The 19,641-nt window shown below is 39.0% G+C and overlaps 2 protein-coding genes across 2 annotated transcripts in view; one reads left to right on the top strand and one right to left on the bottom strand.

The window, feature by feature from the left end:
- Window positions 1–19,641, bottom strand: part of LOC114564684 (galactose-specific lectin nattectin-like) — a 225,297-nt gene that overhangs the window by 88,637 nt on the left and 117,019 nt on the right. The gene's annotated exons all lie outside the window — the stretch shown is intronic.
- LOC114564690 (galactose-specific lectin nattectin-like) lies at window positions 3,974–9,758 on the top strand. Its single transcript, XM_028592182.1, has 5 exons — window positions 3,974–4,036; window positions 5,512–5,601; window positions 6,539–6,673; window positions 9,252–9,360; window positions 9,470–9,758. Exons 1-5 carry the CDS (start codon window positions 3,974–3,976, stop codon window positions 9,538–9,540), a joined length of 468 nt encoding a protein of 155 aa, XP_028447983.1. The 3' UTR covers window positions 9,541–9,758.

The raw sequence follows: 19,641 nt of genomic DNA, 5'->3' as shown, positions 1-19,641 counted from the left end.
GTAACTAGTTACTCTCCAACACTGTTTAAAAGCCAACAGACAGACGGTGATGTGTTAGCTCAGGGTCTCCAGCAGAGGGCAGACATGTTGTTTTATAGATCCAGCTGCTGAACCTCTGGATCTGATGATGGTTCTGTCTCTCAGTCAAGGGTGGAGGTTTGGTTTACACATTGAGACACATTATAACTGTGGGGTCTGGGGGTCGTGCTTCATAAAATATTGTCTGTCAAACTCTTCATTTCCTGTTTCAGGATGTGTTATTTTTTAGGAATCATGTTCATCTCAACAGCTAATCTGTTAGAGAATGACCTCCAAAGTTTAAATCTACATGAATCTATCTTTATTTTTCACTTCCTGTTGTGTTCTTTACTTACACACAGTTCTATTTTTACTTACATGTTTTGCGGCCCCTCAATGGGTATTTTCATCTATTTTCGGGACAAATCTACATCTTCTAAATATTGGGGGGAGACATATCCCCTGCATCCCCCCTGAAGTCTACACCTACAGTATGACCTCAGTGGATCAACTCTGTCACACTGCTCACAGCTGGAGACTTGTGATGATCAATACAACTTTATCATAATTATTTATTGATCTTTTTCATGCTTAATTAAACAGAACACAAAGGCAACTAGAAAAAATATGAATAAAGGCAAAATATATACAAGTTATCTTAAATAGTAAAACAAGTTTTTAAAAACCATTAAAACAGTGGTTAATGCAGCATGAAAAGATTGTGCAAAACAGTGATTCAAGTTCTTTCAGTCTTTGGAAGTGTGTGTGTGTTTGTGTGTGTGTGTGTTTGTGTGTGTGTGGGGAGGGGGGGTTTGGGGGCAGGGGGGAAGCTGTTTATTCAGCCCATTTGTTTTACATGTTGTGGCTCTGTACCCACTCTCGGAGGGGAGGGGTGAGAACAGGTAGTGTCCAGGGTGGAATGGGTCCTTTATAATACAGCTGGGTTTCTTTTTTAAGTTGGCCTGTGTAGATGTCCTGCAGAGGGTGGGATGTCCAGTACACCCTGTTGGGCTGAAATCTATCATCACCTCCTTGATCTTAGTTGTTAAGGTCTAGGTTGTTATGCTGACACCACTGAGCCAGATGTTGTACCTCCTCTCTGTAGGCTGTTTCGTCGTTGTCTATTATGAGTTCAACTACGGTGTTGTTGTCGTAGCCGTAATTTAAGAAGTGAGGGGACAGATTGTTCAGGAAGAGGATTTTTAATGAAAGTTCCTTATCCATTTGTCTCTCCAAATCGCGGATTCCAACTAGCCGACATTTCATTTATGAGTGAGACCACAGCATTTTTTTTTGGTTAATTTAATAGTCTGATGGATAATTGCTGCTTGCGAAAAATGATTGTTGCAGTGTATCTATATATATATTTTTACATTTCACACCAATGCAGTGCAATGTTCTGAAATTAAAATAAACATTGTCCTGATGTGCATACAGCGTTTTTTAGTTTTTTTTAGTCAGAGAAGCTACATAGGCAGTGTAATTTCTTTTTTTTTTCCATTACCTCCAACCCCCGTTTTGAGCCGCCGGATCCACCCCCCCACTGCGAGCCGGGACCTCCCACTTTACAAATTAAGCACTGTTAGAGAGTATATCTACTGAAATGGCCACCACACCATAACAGAGGAGTGTGATGTGTAAGATGAGAATGCAGAGGTTTAGTCACGTATGTCATAGCTGTAAAAAAAAAACAATGGGCTAACCAGTCTAGAAGGCATCAATACATTGTTCAAAGTCATCCCTTTATCCCTAATCATTTTGGAGGGTCATCTAAAATGTATTGCCTTCAGTGGCCCCTGACATAAATAACGAACAGTCCTTAATAATAAACAAATACAGAAGCAGCAACATAAGAGAATAAGTGAAAAGATTTGTTTGGGAAGGACGCAGGAAGAATGGTGTGTTATGGTGGGCTATAGTGTAATGAATAGAGGTGGGTTTTCAATCCCACTGTGTGTGTGTGTGTGTGTGTGTGTGCGTGCGTGTCTGTATGTGTGTGTGTGTGTGTTTTAATATCAGTTGATATTAGCTTTTTTAAACATGTAGTGGAAGGCCGTTCCAAAGGTTAGGGGCATGTTAGGACAATGCTCTTTAACAAACAGATTTTTTGTTTACTAGGGGAATGACCGGGAGACCAGCATCAAAAGAGCAGAGAGTGCGTGCTGGACTGCCGGTGTAAATGGTATAATAAGCTTAGGTTAGGTGGTCATGTTTTTTACATGTTTTTCTGCCTATGTGCAGTTCAGTTCATCATTTCATAACGATTTTTGGGAATCACTCCAACAACTGGATTAGATAAATGATTGGAAGAGTATGAGGAGTTTAAGTGACCTTATATAGAGTTGTTGTTTCCGGGATGTCAAAGGACAAGTGTGTGCCTGTTTTGTGGCTATGTGTAAAAGGAATGAATGCTGAAGGAAAGTCAGGGTCTTTTGATTGAATAAAGATCTATTATTAAATTATTATTATTGAAATCCAAAAGAATTTCATGAACTGCAGGGTTTGACATAAGCAATGGCCCAATGGCCCGGGGCCAGTAAAACAGTATGTCGGGCAAGTTAATTGGCCAGTCGCTGGTCTGTTCGGGCCAGTGATATTGTTTGTGCCAATCATAGTAAAAAGTCAGTCATTTGTAATGTGATGTTAACGTTAGTTGCAAATCTATCTAATGTTGATCAGCAATGGTTACAAAACCCCGCCACAAACAGTCCACACAGCTTTGGACCCTCAGTAGCGGCTGCAGCAACTCAAACTCAGCCAGACCGGAGCGGCTTGCCCACTCTCGTGCTTCGCAGGAAGCTAGTTGGTAATATTAGCGTATGTCACAGTCCCTCTGCCTCCGCCAGACAGCAGCTCTGGTCTGGCTGGGTGTACGAGTTCCTGCAGTTTGTTGCTTTACACTCTCCTCCCGGCGAAGTAGTCTCCTACAAGCTGGAAGTGAAGCAGAGGGACCGCTGGGTGCATCATTACTAACTAACTGCAAATTGAGCTTCCCTCCTGCTGCATGTAAAAGTTGTCGGAAATTTTACAATCATTTTAAAATAAACGCTTAATATAGCTGAGTAAACATGGCTGGGGAAATTTCAGCTTACTACAATAACATAAAGATGAAACACACTTGTTACCAGATGGCTCTTGTTTAAATAAAAATAATTTTATTTTGAATATCTGATATTTGGCTGAACAGCAAATTATCCATGTTGCATAATTTGAGAACATTAACATATATACCAAAACCATATCACAAAAGTTATCAATGATTGCTTAAAATAAAACAACTAAATGCACAATACTGATTCATGATGATAATCATTGACATTAGAAGTTTATAAAGAGTGAAGTATCATGGCCTTGACGCAGTGAACCCTAACCCTGATCTACTGGCCCGAGGGGGGGTGTTCTGTTGGACACTGGATTGTCAATCGTGAGTAAGACCACTCCCTTTTCCAAGGTATTAAAGAGCCTGTGACTCTCTTTTTCCTCCAAACCAAACCAGGCAGAACAAAGATTATTGACGTGAGTATAATGGATATTTCAACATGTACTGTTATCATTACCAATCAGTGTTTTGATAAGTTTGATATATTTCGTTTATACTAGATTATACTAGACATTTTCTTTCAGTGACAGTCATCAGCTTGTTCTTCTTCTCTGTGTCAGCCAATCACCATCTCAGCAAAGGTATTTATATTTAAATGTATTACCACAGTTTCATCTATTTTTACTTTAAATAATAACTATTCCTGTCTTTATCGAGAGGACATTTTATATTTTGAGAAAACTTAAATATTTGATAATCTATCAAATATTAAACCATATCTATATTTTACAATACACTAATAAATAGCTGGATACTTTAATTTAATGATCAATTAATGATAAGTTGCAGTCATTAATTGTCTGACATAATTTCTTTGTCTGCAGTATGTTGACTTTGTTTAACGTCTTCCCACAGATGAGATCAGTCTTTCCGTTAGCTTTGTTTCTCTGTTTGTGCAGCAGACTGTTGGCTGCTTATGTAAGTACACTCTTAAGAAATAAATTCCTAAAATAACAGTTAAAGATTCTGGCTGCTCATTACCCAGACTTTGTCCTGTAATTAAAAATGGAAATTTGGTGTGTAGCTACAGTAAAAATAAATGTTCTGTTATTATAAACAATACAGTTTATAATAAACAGTTAACAATCTTTACTTTTGAGTAAATGTTAGCCCTGTTCAGCAGATGTTATTGCACATTTAAATACAAATGCTCGTATAATGATGCTATTTACTCATGGTTTTGTTTACATCCTGGTTGTGCTGTTTGCAGTACATTAAAGTCAAGGTGCTGCCTTCACGAGAATGGGTCGTCAGAGTATCATCTTATATGAACTCCGTACTGCAGCGTTATATGAAGTCTATGAACATAGCCATGGAACATTTTCATTCAATTATACAATAATAGGGCCTGATCATTAATATTCAGGGAAATTAAGCTTCATCTTACAAACCCCAATTCCATTTAAGTTGGGATGTTGTGTAAAATGTAAATAAAAACAGAATACAATGATTTGCAAATCCTTTTAAACCTATATTCAATTGAATACACTACAAAGATAAGATATTCTTTAGTGCAAATATTCGCTAATTTTCAACACATTTCAACAGGTGAACAGGTTAATGGTCATGGTTGGATATAAAAGGAGCATCGCCAAAAGGCAAGCAAGGATGGGGCGAGGTCCACCAGTTTGTGAATAACTGTGTGAGAAAATAATCCAACAGTTTAAGAACGTTTCTCAACATACAATTGCAAGGAATTTAGGGATTTCATCATCTACAGACCATAATAACATCAAAAGATTCAGAGAATCTGGAGAAATCGCTGCACATCAGCGGCAAGGCAGAAAACCAACATTGAACGCCCATGACCTTCGTTCCCTCAGGTGGCACTGCATTAAAAACCAACATCATTATGTAAAGGTTAGTACCACGTGGGTTCAGGAGCACTTCGGAAAACCCTTGTTAGTTAACACAGTCCGTCTCTACATCTACAAGTTAAAACTCTATCATGCAAAGGGAAGCCATATATACACCCGGAAACGCCGCCGGCTTCCCAAACGCTTAATGAGTGTTGTTAAAAAGGAAAGATAATGTAACAGTGATAAACACACCCCTGTCCCAGCTTCTGTTTGCAGGCATCAAATTCAAAATGAGTGAATATTTCCAGACAAACAATAAAGTTGATGAGTTTAAACATTAAATATCTTGTCTTTGTAGTGTATGCAATTGAATGTAGGCTGAAAAGGATTTGTAAATCAATGTATTCTGTTTTTATTTACTTTTAACACAACGTCCCAACTTCATTGGTATTGGGGTTTGTATATGATGTGTTGAGGGACCTGGATAATGGATAGGCGGGGTGCTGGCCCAAAACAGGTTGAGAACCACTGCCGTAAATGACCAGTCGTTGATATAGACTAATCTGATTGTTTTTGGTGTGTTTGTTCATACAGGGTCAAGCTTCCTGCCCTCCTGATTGGACTCAGTTTGGCTCTCGCTGTTTCAATTTCAACATCGGGCCAAAGACCTGGCCCGATGCAGAGGTACAGCCGTCGTATCTATCATTAGATATGTATGCTTCATAACAGTGTACTAATGCTTAACTGCTGTAAAAATGTTAAAACCACATCATGTAAAAAAATACAATTACAGTAAAAGTCCTGCATTGAATATGTTCCTTCAGTAAAAGTAAGTGAGTATCATCAGGAAATGTAGCTAGTTAAAGTTCTAATACCAGCAGGGGGATGTAACTCAGTACATTTACTCCAGTACTGTACTTCAGTCCAAATGTTGAGATACTTGTACTTTACTTGAGTCTTTTCTTTTCATGCCACTTTCTACTTCTACTCCGCTACATTTCAGAGAGAAATATTGGACTTTTTACTCCACTACATTTATCTGTTACAGCTTTAGTTACTAGTTACTTTAGTTACTCCACTACATTCATCTGTTACAGCTTTAGTTACTAGTTACTTTAGTTACTCCACTACATTCATCTGTTGCAGCTCTAGTTACTAGTTACTTTACACATTAAGATTCCTACACACAAAACACATTTTATAAAAGTTTATAAAATCTGATGTTTTATTATAAAGTAAACTAGCGTTCTTAAACCTTTCTACCACCGATGTGTTGCCCTTTTGATGTATACCCTCCTGTTTATACCTCTTATGAGTTTCTCCTAATGTCAGCAATTGATTTTTAATTAATTAAATATAACGGCTACAAGTCCAGCTGAGATGATGAGACCATTAAACACACAACTGGTTGGATCCTTTACACTTTTTACAATGTTTTAATACTTTAACTACATTTCCTGATGATACTTACTTTTACTGTAACACAGTATTTTTTACAGTGTGGTGTTAGAATACTTCTTCCACCAACTGCCCTAAGATCTGTTAATAATTTGATTATGTTTTTGTTTATTTGTAAACGTTTTACATTATAATTATTATTATATTATATTGTCTCCATTAGACCTTCTGCCAGACCGCTGGTGGGAATCTGGCTTCCATCCACTCAGATGAGGAACATGGATTCATCAAAAACTACATTAAGCAAGTGACTGGTACATACAGACATTCCTGGATTGGAGGCACTGACGCCATCCAGGTGAGACTTTTATCATCACACAGGAAGTGATGTCGCTCGTCTCTCAGCCTGTTCTATGAAGCATTCATACATACAGTATATCTGTGAAAAGTAAATCACTGTATTCCACATGTATTACTGTCAGCAGCACATTGACTGCTGCTGTATGAGAGTGTGAAAAAAACACAGGGCTTTCAAGCTGGGGAGCAGAGTGAAGAAGTTCCTGAAGAAGTTAAGAAGAAAACAAGAGACTTTCAACCAGGAAGCAGGTGTTCATGTACTGGAGTGTTTGAACCCAAGTCATAATCTTTTTTCTAATCTTAATCCTTTTGATATCTAAACTTAACTTTCGGAGTTGCTTGACGCTCACTTTTTCTCAGCTAAACTCAGCTCTAACGGCCTCTGAAAGGACCGTAAACTCACGGTGCTCTGTACCCGGCTCACAGTCACCTGTTCTCTGCTAAATGTAACCCTAACGACAGCTAACCTTAAAGGGGTGATAGAATGATTATATAGGGTATTTCACACTGTTCCTTATGGTCTCCTAATGGGGTATGTAACATTAGTTGGGCTGAAAATGGCCTGGTTGATATTTTATTGGCCCTTATGCAGCCCTGTGTTTTGTAACAAGAGCTTTTCTTCCAAATATGGTATGGTCATGAATATTTAGATGAGTTGGTTGAGCCTTAGCCCCGTACACACACGTAGAGACGCGCGCTGATTGGTTTAGCGAATTGCCATACACACACATTAGAGACGCGCGCTGATTGGTTGAGCGAATACCCAATACACACACATTAGAGACGCGACAGAATCTCATATTGCAGACACTGAAATGTTTCATTACCAAATTCACTTCTGAGACTTTTTTATGCGAGAAATCAACTATATAAAGCTCAAATATGGGCCGTTTTACGAAAATGGATGGCTAATTGCAAATTTGGTAAGATGTGTCGGACTTTAGGAGCTCCACACAGACGAGAAAGCGGTAGCCTGCTGGGCTCCATACCCAGGCAAAGTCACCCTTTGTGGTTACTGCACTACCGGGGCTCCGCGGCCGGCTGCCGGCATAACTAGAATATATTTACGGTTTGAATTTCATCACGCCACTTATATAACATCTACCCCAATGTCTTATAAAGCTGACCGTTGTGTCCGATTTGATTTTAAGGCATTTTTATGACGTGAAGCGTCTTGTTAGGACGAGCAGTTAGCTAGCTAGCTATATGTCCCATTCAAAACAATGGGAAATGATTGCAGTTGGCTAGCTACACTTTTGGCATAACTCGAGTATATTTACAGTTTGAATTTCGTCACGCCACTTATATAACATCTACCCCAGTGTCTTATAAAGCTAACCGTTGTGTCCAATTTAATTTTAAGGCATTTTAATGACGCGAAGCGTCTTGTCAGGACGAGCAGTTAGCTAGCTATATGTCCCTTTCAAAACAATGGGAAACAATTGCAGTTGGCTAGCTACACTTTTGGCATAACTCGAGTATATTTACAGTTTGAATTTAGTCACGGCATGAATATTACAGGTTCCCCAACGTCTTACAAAGCTTAGCTAACACTTGTCCAATTTTGGATTTCAATTTTAATGCATTTTTGTGAATGTCAGATGTCTTGTTAGGAGGAGGCTAGCTAGCTCTCATTGATGGACTCCAGCTCACCGCGGCTCTATCAATGAGACTCGCGGAAAAGAGGCGTTTGTTTCCCCGATTGTTTGTTTAATTAACTCAACACACATATCCATTATAAGATTAACTGGAACCTGCGGGCTGCGGTAAGAGATTGCGGGCGTAACAAGCTCGGTGACCGCGCTCTCAGTCACTCACCGGCCGGCCGGTAGCAGGAAGAGGGGAGGGAGAACAGCGAGCTGCAGGCCCTGGAGCTTTGTCAGGGAAGCAGCGTGTAGTAGTCCAGTCACCCAGAAAAGGGTGAGTTTGCATGGGTATTGAAAACCGGGCCGCTGGAAGGACAGGCAGGGCGGCGAGGCAGCAACCCAGGCAGCACCAGCCGCTGAACTCCGACACACAGTCGGACAAAATTTGCAATTAGCCATCCATTTTCGAAAAACGGCCCATATTTGAGCTTTACGTGGTTGATTTCTCGCATAAAAAAAGTTTCATAAGTGAATTTTGTAATGGTGACCTAGATTCAGAAGACTACCTGATCTCAGGTCAGTTGTGTAGCCTATGTAAATGTTGGGGCGTGACTGTTCTCTTAATACATCCATGGGCAAAATGACAAAGTTACAGGTCTTGGGAGGTTGACGTCAACTTCCTGCTTCTATGTATGTCCTATTTACACACCGTACTGTTGTTATTCAACTATGACAGGGTAAAATCAGTTTTGCATTCTATCACCCCTTTAACTGTCACGTGACGGCTGGTGGTTGCCTCATTTCGTACAATATTACACAAATTGTTGTGCATACGTTTTTCATGCGATATCATATGAACCTGTTCATGAGAATGCGTTGCATCTGTCGAATTGTTGTAGAAAACAAGGAGGATCCTCTTGTGGCCTGAATGAGTATTACAACAACAATAACTCTTTATTTCACTTTGACTTTAAAACAATCTTTCTCCTCCAGGAGGGTACGTGGTTGTGGTCTGATGGATCCAAATTCAACTACAAAAGCTTCTATGTGGGGGAGCCTAACAACTGTTGTGGAGGGGAGAACTGTCTTGTAATGAACTCGGGTGGAGGTAAAAAAAAACAAAAAAACATTTAAAACATATTGTTGTATGTTGCACTTTTAAATATAAAAGTTAAATATAATATAACATTGGTTGTAAACTCTCTCTACAGGAAATAACTGGAACGACTTGGCTTGTACCAACCAGGCTTCTTTCGTCTGCTCCAAGAACCTGTGTGTGTAACTCTACCACACCATCATGATGCCTCTCCAGCTCATCTATAATCTCTATCATTGATTCACTTTCAGTTTGTTCAGCAGACAGAAACAGCTCTCTGCTGACAGATGACTCACTTTCACTTGTTTATTATCTGAAGAGTTAGGGAACAGTTCACATTTGGGTTTAAAATTAGACAGAAACTGGCTCACTGAGCTGGACAAAAACATATCAGTAATTGGACTTTAGATCTATAGTAAATAACACAAAATGAAATAGAGAAAACATTTGAATACTCGTATATCTTTTCAATTTTAGTTTACTGAATATTATCTGTTATAAACAGCGCCCACTCATCTGATAAAATGTTAACACACTAAATAGATTTCTCTCTGCGAGTTATTGTTCAGATCAATACAACTCTCATGTGTGTACGCTAAATATGAAGTTCCCTCAAGCAGACGTTAGCTTAGCATAAAGACTGGAAATGGGCAGAAACAGCTAGCTTGGCTTAGCATAAAGACTGGAAACAGGGGGAAACAAGTAGCTTAGCATAAAGACTGGAAACATAGGGAACCAGGTAGCTTAGCTTAACATCAAGACTGGAAACGGGGAAACAAAATAAAAAATTCATTAAAAAAATATTGTCGTATGTTGCAGTCTTAAATATAAAAGTTATACATTAAATTAAATCAGTTACATTGGTTGGGAACTCTCTCTACAGAAAACTGGAACGACGCAGGTTGGACCTACCAGGCTTCTTTCGTGTGCTCCAAGAACACATTCTTCAATGCGGGGCAGTCTGACAACGTCGGGGGGGAGAACTGTCTTGAGATGAACTTTGAAGGTAAATAATACATTTAAAACATCTTGTCGTATGTTGCAGTCTCAATCAAAAGTTTGACATTAAATGTAATTAATTGGTTGAAAACTCTTTCTACAGGAAAGAAGTGGAACGACAGGTCTTGTAGCACCCCATTTTATTTTGCGTACTCCAAGAACCTCCTTTCACTTGTCCCCCATTTGGGTTTAAAATTAGACACAAAACTGGCTCACTGAGATAGACAACAATTAACACATTAATTAGATTTCTCTCTGAGAGTTATTGTTCAGATCAATACAACTCTCATGTGTGTACGCAAAATATGAAGTTCCCTCAAGCAGACATTAGCTTAGCTTAGCATAAAGAGTGGAAACAGGGGGAAACAGCTATCTTAGCTTAGCATAAAGACTGTAAACAGCTAACCTGACTCCGTCCAAAGGTAAACCCACCAGACATGAGTGGTGATGATCTTTTTATCCAAAATGTCCAGATAGAAAATAAAATTGTATATTTTGTCGGACCCTTCTGTGATTCAAGAGGAGAATCCAACTGTAATAACACTTCATCATAACTATTAATAATTCATATAGTCCACTGGTTTATTGAACTGGTTACTTTTTATTCTTAAGCATTTCCTTTAATATATAATAAACTAAAAATTCAAAAATAAAAGTGTCTGGTCCTGTTTTTGTTTTCTAAAAGGGACAAATCATTAATATTTACCCTGGGGGCTTGAACTCACAACCTTTGGGTCTAAAGACAAGAGCTGATCTCAGAATCAGAATCAGAAAAGCTTTATTGCCAAGTATGTTTACACACACAGGGGTTGTGTCTTGGTATCGTAGGTGCATGTCACATTAAAACATTAAAGCAACATGCACAAACACACCGAGTCACCATATGTGGCTCCATCTCAACTCTCTCCTATCGCAACAGATACAGCATGACATTGGGAGAGGAGAGGGAAACAAAAAAGCTCAGTGAGGTATTGGCCAGATGATTGGAATATTATTAGAATGTCTTTGTCTAGAACAGTGGTGGAATGTAACTACTTCAGTCCAAATATTGAGATACTTGTACTTTACTTGAGTCTTTTCTTTTCATGCCACTTTCTACTTCTACTCCGCTAGGGAAATATTGTACTTTTTACTCCACTATATTCATCTGACAGCTTTAGTTACTAGTTACTTTACACATTAAGATTTCTGCACACAAAACACATGTAGTTTATAAAATCTGATGTTTTATTCTAAAGTAAAGTAGCCAACAATATAACGGCCTACAAGTCCAGATGAGATGATTAGACCATTAAACACACAACTGGTTGGATCCTTTACACTTTCTACAATGTTTTCTAAAATGGGAGGATTTGTATTTACTTGTAATACTTGAACTACATTTTCTTGATGATACTTACAGACTGAAGTAACATTTTCACTGCAGGACTTTTACTGTAACAGAGTATTTTTACAGTGTTGTATTAGTACTTTTACTGCAGTAGAGGATCTGAATACTTCTTCCATCGCTGGGGTCTGCTCTATCCAGCCCCATTTAGACCAACCTGTGCACACTTTTAAATCTTTTCCATTATTTGTTTAAAGTAAAGTGAAGATTAGAGCAGTTTTTCATTCTAAGCCTAAAATATTTCTACATGTCTGAAGTCATGTTAGAGGGGTTGAATTAAATGATAAATGATCATTAAAATGTGTGGTGTGGAACAGAAAAAAAGATGCAATTTCAATATTCAAGTTTTCATGTTTTCCTGTTTTACTGTTTAAACTTGTAACTTGTTTAGTATTATCTTATGTGTCATGTGAACTGACTTGGGCTGCATTAATTAGTATCAATAGAATAATGTACCATTGTTACCTAGCATACACACCTTATTCTGTCCTAGCAGTTGTGTCCTAACAATGCTTAGGCAGATAGCGAACAAGGAAAATGAATGAAGCTGGTTTGACGTCTTCTTAAGTTGGAGATTTATTGAAGAGTTCACTCCAAGCAGTTTTCTTTTTTGTAAAACTAAGGAATACAAACAAAAATATAATTACTAAATAGCCAAATATTCCTTTCACATTTTCATATTAGCCTGTGCATACACACGCAGCTAGCGCTAGCATAACTTACACACGGAAAAAGAATGAGCTACGTTAACGCTTAATAACTATTATATTATCACATAAGTGTTAATTATGATATCTGCATACAACAACCAAAAGAACACTTACGGACGTGCTACCTCAAGGATCCGACATGTATAGAACAGCCGTACAGCAGTATTTCACCATGACACGTGTGGGAACTAAACTCATCCACTAGTTAACAACAGTAACGTCACAAAATGCACTACCCATTTCCTACACTAGGCAACGCTCTCGCACCAACAATGATGCACAACAGCCTTACAAAACAGGCTCAGAATACTTAAATTCACATTTACATTTCTCAACCAGAACACACCTCATTCCACAGACGTTGTTAAAACCCATAACTGGATGACTTTTCCTTGTTCCTTTCCATTAACACCACCAATCACTGAACAGAGCCAAGAGGCTCTGACAGCTTTGGTGTCGCATGGACCACTACAGGAAATCATTCCAACACAGGCAATAAAACTCTTTAACACCTCACCACTTAGTGTTAGATAACATGCATATACATTACAATATTGCACTATAGCGCAATACAGTGCAACTTGCACAGACATAGGTTTTACTTACATCTTTATAAATACTGTTTAAGTAGATTCTACATTTGTATTCACCACTTACATACGTTTGTACATTCTTTCCTTTATATTTTTTATCTTCATTTTTTTAATAGTTGTTCTTGGATTCTATCCTATTTATTATCTCAGGTATATTCTTTATGTGTGCTGTGTGTCTTATATTTTTCTATCTATTCTATTCTATTCTGTTCTGTGACACAGCAGACACTCAGAACCAAGACCTCCCAAATTGGGGCTTGTGGGCCAAGTTTGGCCCTTGCTCCCTTTGTTTTGGCCCACCATGGCATTTGACATGCTCATGCTCATTCTCCTTATTTTGAAAGTGCTGTAAAATCCTGTAAAAAACTGTAATAACCACGAAACGTACATTTTGTGCAGCTAAAAAGTACTTAATCTGAGTTTTACTGCAATGTAAAGCACAGTACTGGTAATCTTCCATATAAGATTAAATAGGTAAGGTTTATCTACCAAGAATTATGGTATTCTTTAACATTTATTTTTTACTTTGATGCACGACTTGCCGAGTCCGTGTCTATGTCTTTCTGCAACGGCACATAAAAGCAACTGCTAAGGGAAACCCCACCTCCTTCTCCAGAGCTGGGAATAGGGGAGGCTGTTATCAGTAGGCCAGTGAAAGGGGGACAGGCCAGTGGAGGAACATGAAAGCATGTTGTACGCATACCTTCAGCCATAACAGCTGTTTGCTCCAAGAGGTAGGGTTCCGGGATGCCAGACAACGCTAGCCTGTCTCGAGCTCCTGGTTAAGCCATTCTGATTGTCCATTGCTTTGGGGGTAGTAGCCAGATGATAGGCTGACTGTGGCTGCCAGAAGTTCACAAAAGGCCTTCCAAAAACGGAGACAAACTGTTACCCCCCCGGACAGACACTACATCTCTGGGCAACCCGTGTATTCTGAAAACATGAAACAGGAGAGCATTTGCCGTCTCCTTGACAGACGGTAACTTGGGAAAGGGCAATTAAGTGAACTATCTTAGAAAATCTGTCACCCACACTGAGAACAGTAGTGTTACCTTCAGACTCAGGGAGACCTATGACAAAGTCCAGGGAGATGTCCGACCAAGGGTGTTGAGGGAGTGGGAGAGGATGCAGCAGACCAGTGGGAGAGTGGTTATGGTGGGGGGCTAATGCTGGGCACAGGTAGGGCAGGAGGCCACATATTCTCCCATCTCTCTGTCCATTGTTGGCCACCAAAAGAACTGTGGTCAATTCAGACCAAAAACGGTTGCTCGTTCCCCTCCAACCAGTGGTGCCACTCCTCTAGCGCCCCTTTGACCGTGAGGAGTTACCTGTTGCCCACACCGTAGTTTCTCTCCACTGAGGATAACTTCCTGGAGAGAAACGGGCATGGATGGAGCTTATCGTCCCTACAGTCTTGCTGGGACAGGACAGCTCCAATACCCACTTCAGAAGCATCAACCACAAACTGCTTCTTGGTGTCAGGCAGGACCAGGTCTGGGGCTGTGGAGAAGCTCTTCTTCAGTCGCTCAAATGCTTGTTCTGTCCAGGGAGTCCAAACAAGCTTAGCCTTGGAGGTGAGAGCATGTAATGGGGCAGCCACAACACAACAAGTTTCTGAAAAATGTGCAAAAAAATGAGCAAAGCCAAGAAATCTCTGTACCTGTTTGCAATCCATGGGTGTGGACCACTTCCTTCACAAAAGGGTTTATTAAAGAAAACAATGTCCAAATCCAAGGGTGAGGTCCAAAAACAGGCAAAAGTCAGGAAAGGCATTCACTAGGATAAAGGAAGTCAAGTCATTCTAAACCTAAAACATGTCTACAGGTCTTAAGTCATGTTAGAGGGGTCGCATTAAATGATAAATGATTATTAAATGAGTTTTCAATGGAAGTGGTGTGGAAAGACTTTATGAAACAAAAAGATACAATTTCAATATTGACTGTTTTACTGTTTAAAGGTGTAACTTGTAGTTATTGTTTATAATTATCTGTCATGTGTCATGTGACCTGACTTGGGCTGCATCAAATAGTCTTTAGAATAATTTACCATTGTTACCTTGTATTCAAACCATGACTGGATAAAGTTTCCTTGTTCCTTTGCATTAACGCCACCCTTCCTGATGATACTTACAGACTTTTACTGAAGTAACATTTAACCTGCAGGACTTTTACTGTAACAGAGTATTTTTACAGTGTTGTATTAGTACTTTTATTTCAGTAAAGGATCTGAATACTTCTTCCACCACTGGGGTTTGCCCTATCCAGCTCCATTAAGACCAACCCCTGCACACTTTTAAATGTTTTCCGTTATTGTGTAATTAAAGTAAAGTGTTGGAAGAAGTTTAGAGCAGTTTGTCATTCTAAGCCTAAAACATTTATACAGGTCTGAAGTCATGTTGTAGAGGGATTGTATTAATAAAAAGTTCAATTTTGACTCCCCTATTCATGTTTTATTGTGTTGCTGTTTAAATGTGTAACCTGTAGTTATTGTTTAAAATTATCTGTTATGTCTAATGTGAACTGACTTGGGCTGCATTAATTAGTATGTCAATAGAATAATGTAGCATTGTTACCGAGCATTCACACCTCATTCCACAGATGTGGGAAAAACACCTGGATGAAGTTTCCTTGTTCCTTAGCCAAAAGCACCACCCTGTCCATTAGCAAACATTGAACAATGTTATGTGACACAGCAATCACACATTAGACACTTAAAATTTCCCAAGCCCAATTCGGGGCTTGCGGGCCAAGTTTTGCCCCTTTTTGTGCTCCCTTTGTTTTCGCCTGTCATGGCATTTGACATGCTCATGCTTATTCTCCTCTTATGTTTGAAAGTGCTGTAAAATCCTAACCGTAAACTGCGTAAAGACTACGAAACATGCATTATTTGAAGCACCAAAGTACTTAATCTGAGTTTTTTTTGTATGTAAAGCACAGTGTAGGTAAACTTCCCTATAAAATAAATACATAAATAAATAAAAGGTCACCTCCACACCTGCCCTGGGGTCCATTCCAGGAAGGAGGTTTAACAAACTCTGAGTCTAACCCTGATGTCTGAGTTGATTTACCCTGAGTTTTCGGTTCCAGAACAGCTGATTTGAGTTGGTTCAATCAACTCGGAGTAGGTTCACTCAGGGTTACGTGCGTGCACCACCACTATAAAAAGGCAGCATGAATGGAGCAATGATTCTACGATTCACCATGGTAACAACCACAAACAAATGGGTCGGCGGAATTAGGCTACTCATGCGCACAAACAGCGAGTTTGAACGTTCATTTCGTTAAAAAAGCAAGACAGGCTGCTGCTGCAAAAGAGAGAGAATTGGTGTGGGAGAAAATTGCTGCTTGAGTCAATGCGTACGCATTAACAGTGTATTAATTTCATATTTAATCACAGTTAACTTATAATATTACTGGTGAAAACTGGAATTGTATTACACCTATAATTTCATTTAGATGCAATCCTGCGGGCGAAAAAGTAAACCATAGGCTTCTAATCCCATTGTGAGGCTGCACAATGATCATTAACAGAACTATAATGTATAATCATTTTTTTTTATAAATAGCTCTCATTGGTTTGTGTCCAGGGAACACTACAAAAACGTTCATAAAACGTCACACTTTTCTGACAGCTCTGCATACAGTGGCTTTACTATTACAGTATGATCCGCTACACTTTTATAAAGAAAATTGCCGTTTGCAAAAAAACGTAATGCAACACAAAAATCTGCTGGGATGTTAAAGCCTGTCCACGATGGTTGATGTTAGTGATATGAGGACAGATAAGATATCTACATATCTAATGGACTGTGATTAAAAAATACCTCTCAAATCAGTTATGTGGAAATGAAAATACATCGGGACTCTTTGTGAATTAATACAGCTTTTTCATCAACGGGATTGTCGACAAAAGGACATGACATGTTTGAGAAAAAAACGTTTTATAGTCTGCCTAACATAAACCAATACGTTTTTTTTATTCATGCAGATAACAAACTGCATTAAAATGTGCCTGATACAGACTGAATGAATGAGGAAATGAGTTTCTCCTCCCTTTCAGAGGGGGGAGACTGAGAGAAACTCAAGGTTTTTTTTCTCAGTTTCTCTCAGTCTCCTCCCTCTCAGAGGGAGAAACTCGAGGTTTCTTGAAGAAAACCTGCTCACGACCAGGTTAGGTTCACAGACTCAGTTACCATAGTAACTGACTCTGAGGTGAAGTTACCTCTCTTTCTGAAACAGAAAACCCAGAGTTTCCCTCATCTCAGGGTTAACAAACTCAGAGTTTTCACTAAACCTGCTTTCTGAAACGGGCCTCTGATCTCTCTCCTGGAGAGATAACAAAACAAATAATTAAAATATCATTGCATACCATCATTGCAATATAAAAGAATTTTTCCCAATGTTAAAGGAATATTATTTAACATTAAAAAGGACTAAAAACATACACATCAAATATTATTATAAGAACAGCTGATTTCTGGAGCAGTAAACAGCTTTAGAGGAGGACGGTTGTTGTGCGTTCTATGAAATAAAATCCTGACTTAGACCTCCTCTATCTGGAAAGTGTCCTGAGATAACCTCTCTTATGATTGGACACTTTAAAGGAAATTAAACAGAATTACATATTTTAATTGATTGACAGCCCAAATATGAATATAAAATGAGTGAATTCCAGCCCTACATTTGATTAGCTGTGTGTGTGTGTGTGTGTGAGAGTGATGTCCTGGGTTTGGGTTCTGCTATGGCTCCTCAGTGTCTCTGTATTGTGTGTAGGACGCAGAGTGATTGAACAGATTCCTGGTGAACATTGTAAACTTCTTCCACTTCCTGTCCTTTAAAGATGGAAGCTGTGATCATGAAAGTGTAAAAATGTGTCATGTTTAGTTTTTTCACAATAAATGCAGAAAGTTACTGATGTGTGATGTGTTTGTGTTATGTTTAATAACATCCAAACCATAAACTATATATATGAATATAATAATAATATTTACAGTCTTTGATCCAAACAATTTTTAAAAGTAAAAGTACTTGCATTACGATTTATTCTCTTAATGTCTATATTCTAATAATTAAAAGAAAAACAGTATGGGCTGTGGCATTTTAATGAAGTTAGTTTTAGGTTAATGTAATTGTGCTTACTATCTGTGGCCCAGTTTACATTCTGACTTACAATTCTGGTTCTCTATCAGCGTGATAGAGCCTCAACTAGAGCTTGACTTTGCATTATTTCCCACGGGAGAGTGAATGCTGCACACATTTATCTAGCGAGAACACACAGACTTGGACAACAAGTAGGTGGCTTCACAGGTGAGGAGGACCGGGAGTGTTTTTAAGATAAATATACGGGTTGTATATTAACCTTAGGTGAACCGATGCTTCACATATGACCAAGCAAAGTAGCGGGATCAGCAGCAGTAAAGGGAGCAGCGGTAGTACCGGGAGCTGTACGCGCCTGGCCAATAAATGCTATTGAATTGAATTTGGCTGCGGGGAAAACTGATCAGAAAATGTAACAAAAATATAACAAACCATTGTAGAAATGTAGTGGAGTAGAAAGTATAGATAATCGCTGCAAAATGTAACAAAGTAAAAGTCAAAAGTATGCACTATTGATTGTACTTAAGTACAGTACAGATACGTGAAAAATGTACTTAAGTACAGTAACAAAGTATTTGTACTTCATTACATTACACCACTGACAGACCACACAGACACAGAAATTACCGGCTGATTCCACCGCTAACACTTTAACACTTTAAAGTGTCTTTAAATATTCATGAGTTACTTTTTCCAAATCCACATGAACAACACTTCACGTTGGCTTAAATAAGTCACTTGTTTTAAAGCTGTCCTCCCAATGTTCTACTGCAGCAGCCTGGTGTTGTTGTCAGGAGGTTTGATAAAGGTAAAGACAGTTACGGCCGTTCATAACGACGATACAGCGAGACGCCGCCCGGCTGAACATTCATTCACTCGTCAGACAGTCCTGCAGTAACGCCGTTCTTTCTGTTAGTTTGTTAGTTTCGGGGGGTGATCAGGCTTTTGTAGTTGCTGCCCCGAGACTCTGGAACAATTTACCCCCTGATATTCGCACTACCACAGATGTAGCTCTTTTTAGGTCCAAACTCAAAACATTGCATTGTGACTGCTGTCTGTAGATTCCTTCGTGCACAACTCGTATTCTTTTGGATGTTTCATACCAAATGCTGTAACAGCAGTCATGTTGTGTATAGTTTAGGGTCCTCGCCACCACCAGACCAATCAGCATTGAACAGATTGAACATGTAGCTGGACTTGAATGTACTTCTTTTGACTGAAAGTTCTGCCAAACAACAACTTTTTCTGCTCACCAGATCCATTTCCACTTTCTCACAGCCTGCTGCATTGAACGCTCCACCTACGTAAACACCTTCCCGTAATCAACGGCGCGTCATTACGGCGACCAGCGTAACGTGCCTAGTGCAGAGACAGGTAGGAGACTCAAACTACAGACTCAAAGTTTTTAGCAATGTCTTGATGTTCCCAGATGTTAAAGTTATCTGTTAGAAATTAAACAGGCTATGCTCTAAGTTAATAGCTGAGCAATGTTTAGAGAATTT

Source organism: Perca flavescens, chromosome 11 (assembly GCF_004354835.1).
Source record: "Perca flavescens isolate YP-PL-M2 chromosome 11, PFLA_1.0, whole genome shotgun sequence".
Classification (NCBI taxonomy): domain Eukaryota; kingdom Metazoa; phylum Chordata; class Actinopteri; order Perciformes; family Percidae; genus Perca; species Perca flavescens.
The sequence above is the reverse complement of the archived record's forward strand: the minus strand, read 5'-3'. Positions and strand labels throughout refer to the sequence as shown.

What these genes read in the sequence shown, in the direction of transcription:
- LOC114564690 (XM_028592182.1), top strand. Translation starts at nt 3,974, where the DNA reads ATGAGATCAGTCTTTCCGTTAGCTTTGTTTCTCTGTTTGTGCAGCAGA. An exon ending in GCAGACTGTTGGCTGCTTAT is followed by an intron (nt 4,037 to 5,511) that starts GTAAGTACACTC and finishes TTGTTCATACAG; the next exon opens with GGTCAAGCTTCCTGCCCTCC. An exon ending in GAGGCACTGACGCCATCCAG is followed by an intron (nt 6,674 to 9,251) that starts GTGAGACTTTTA and finishes TTTCTCCTCCAG; the next exon opens with GAGGGTACGTGGTTGTGGTC.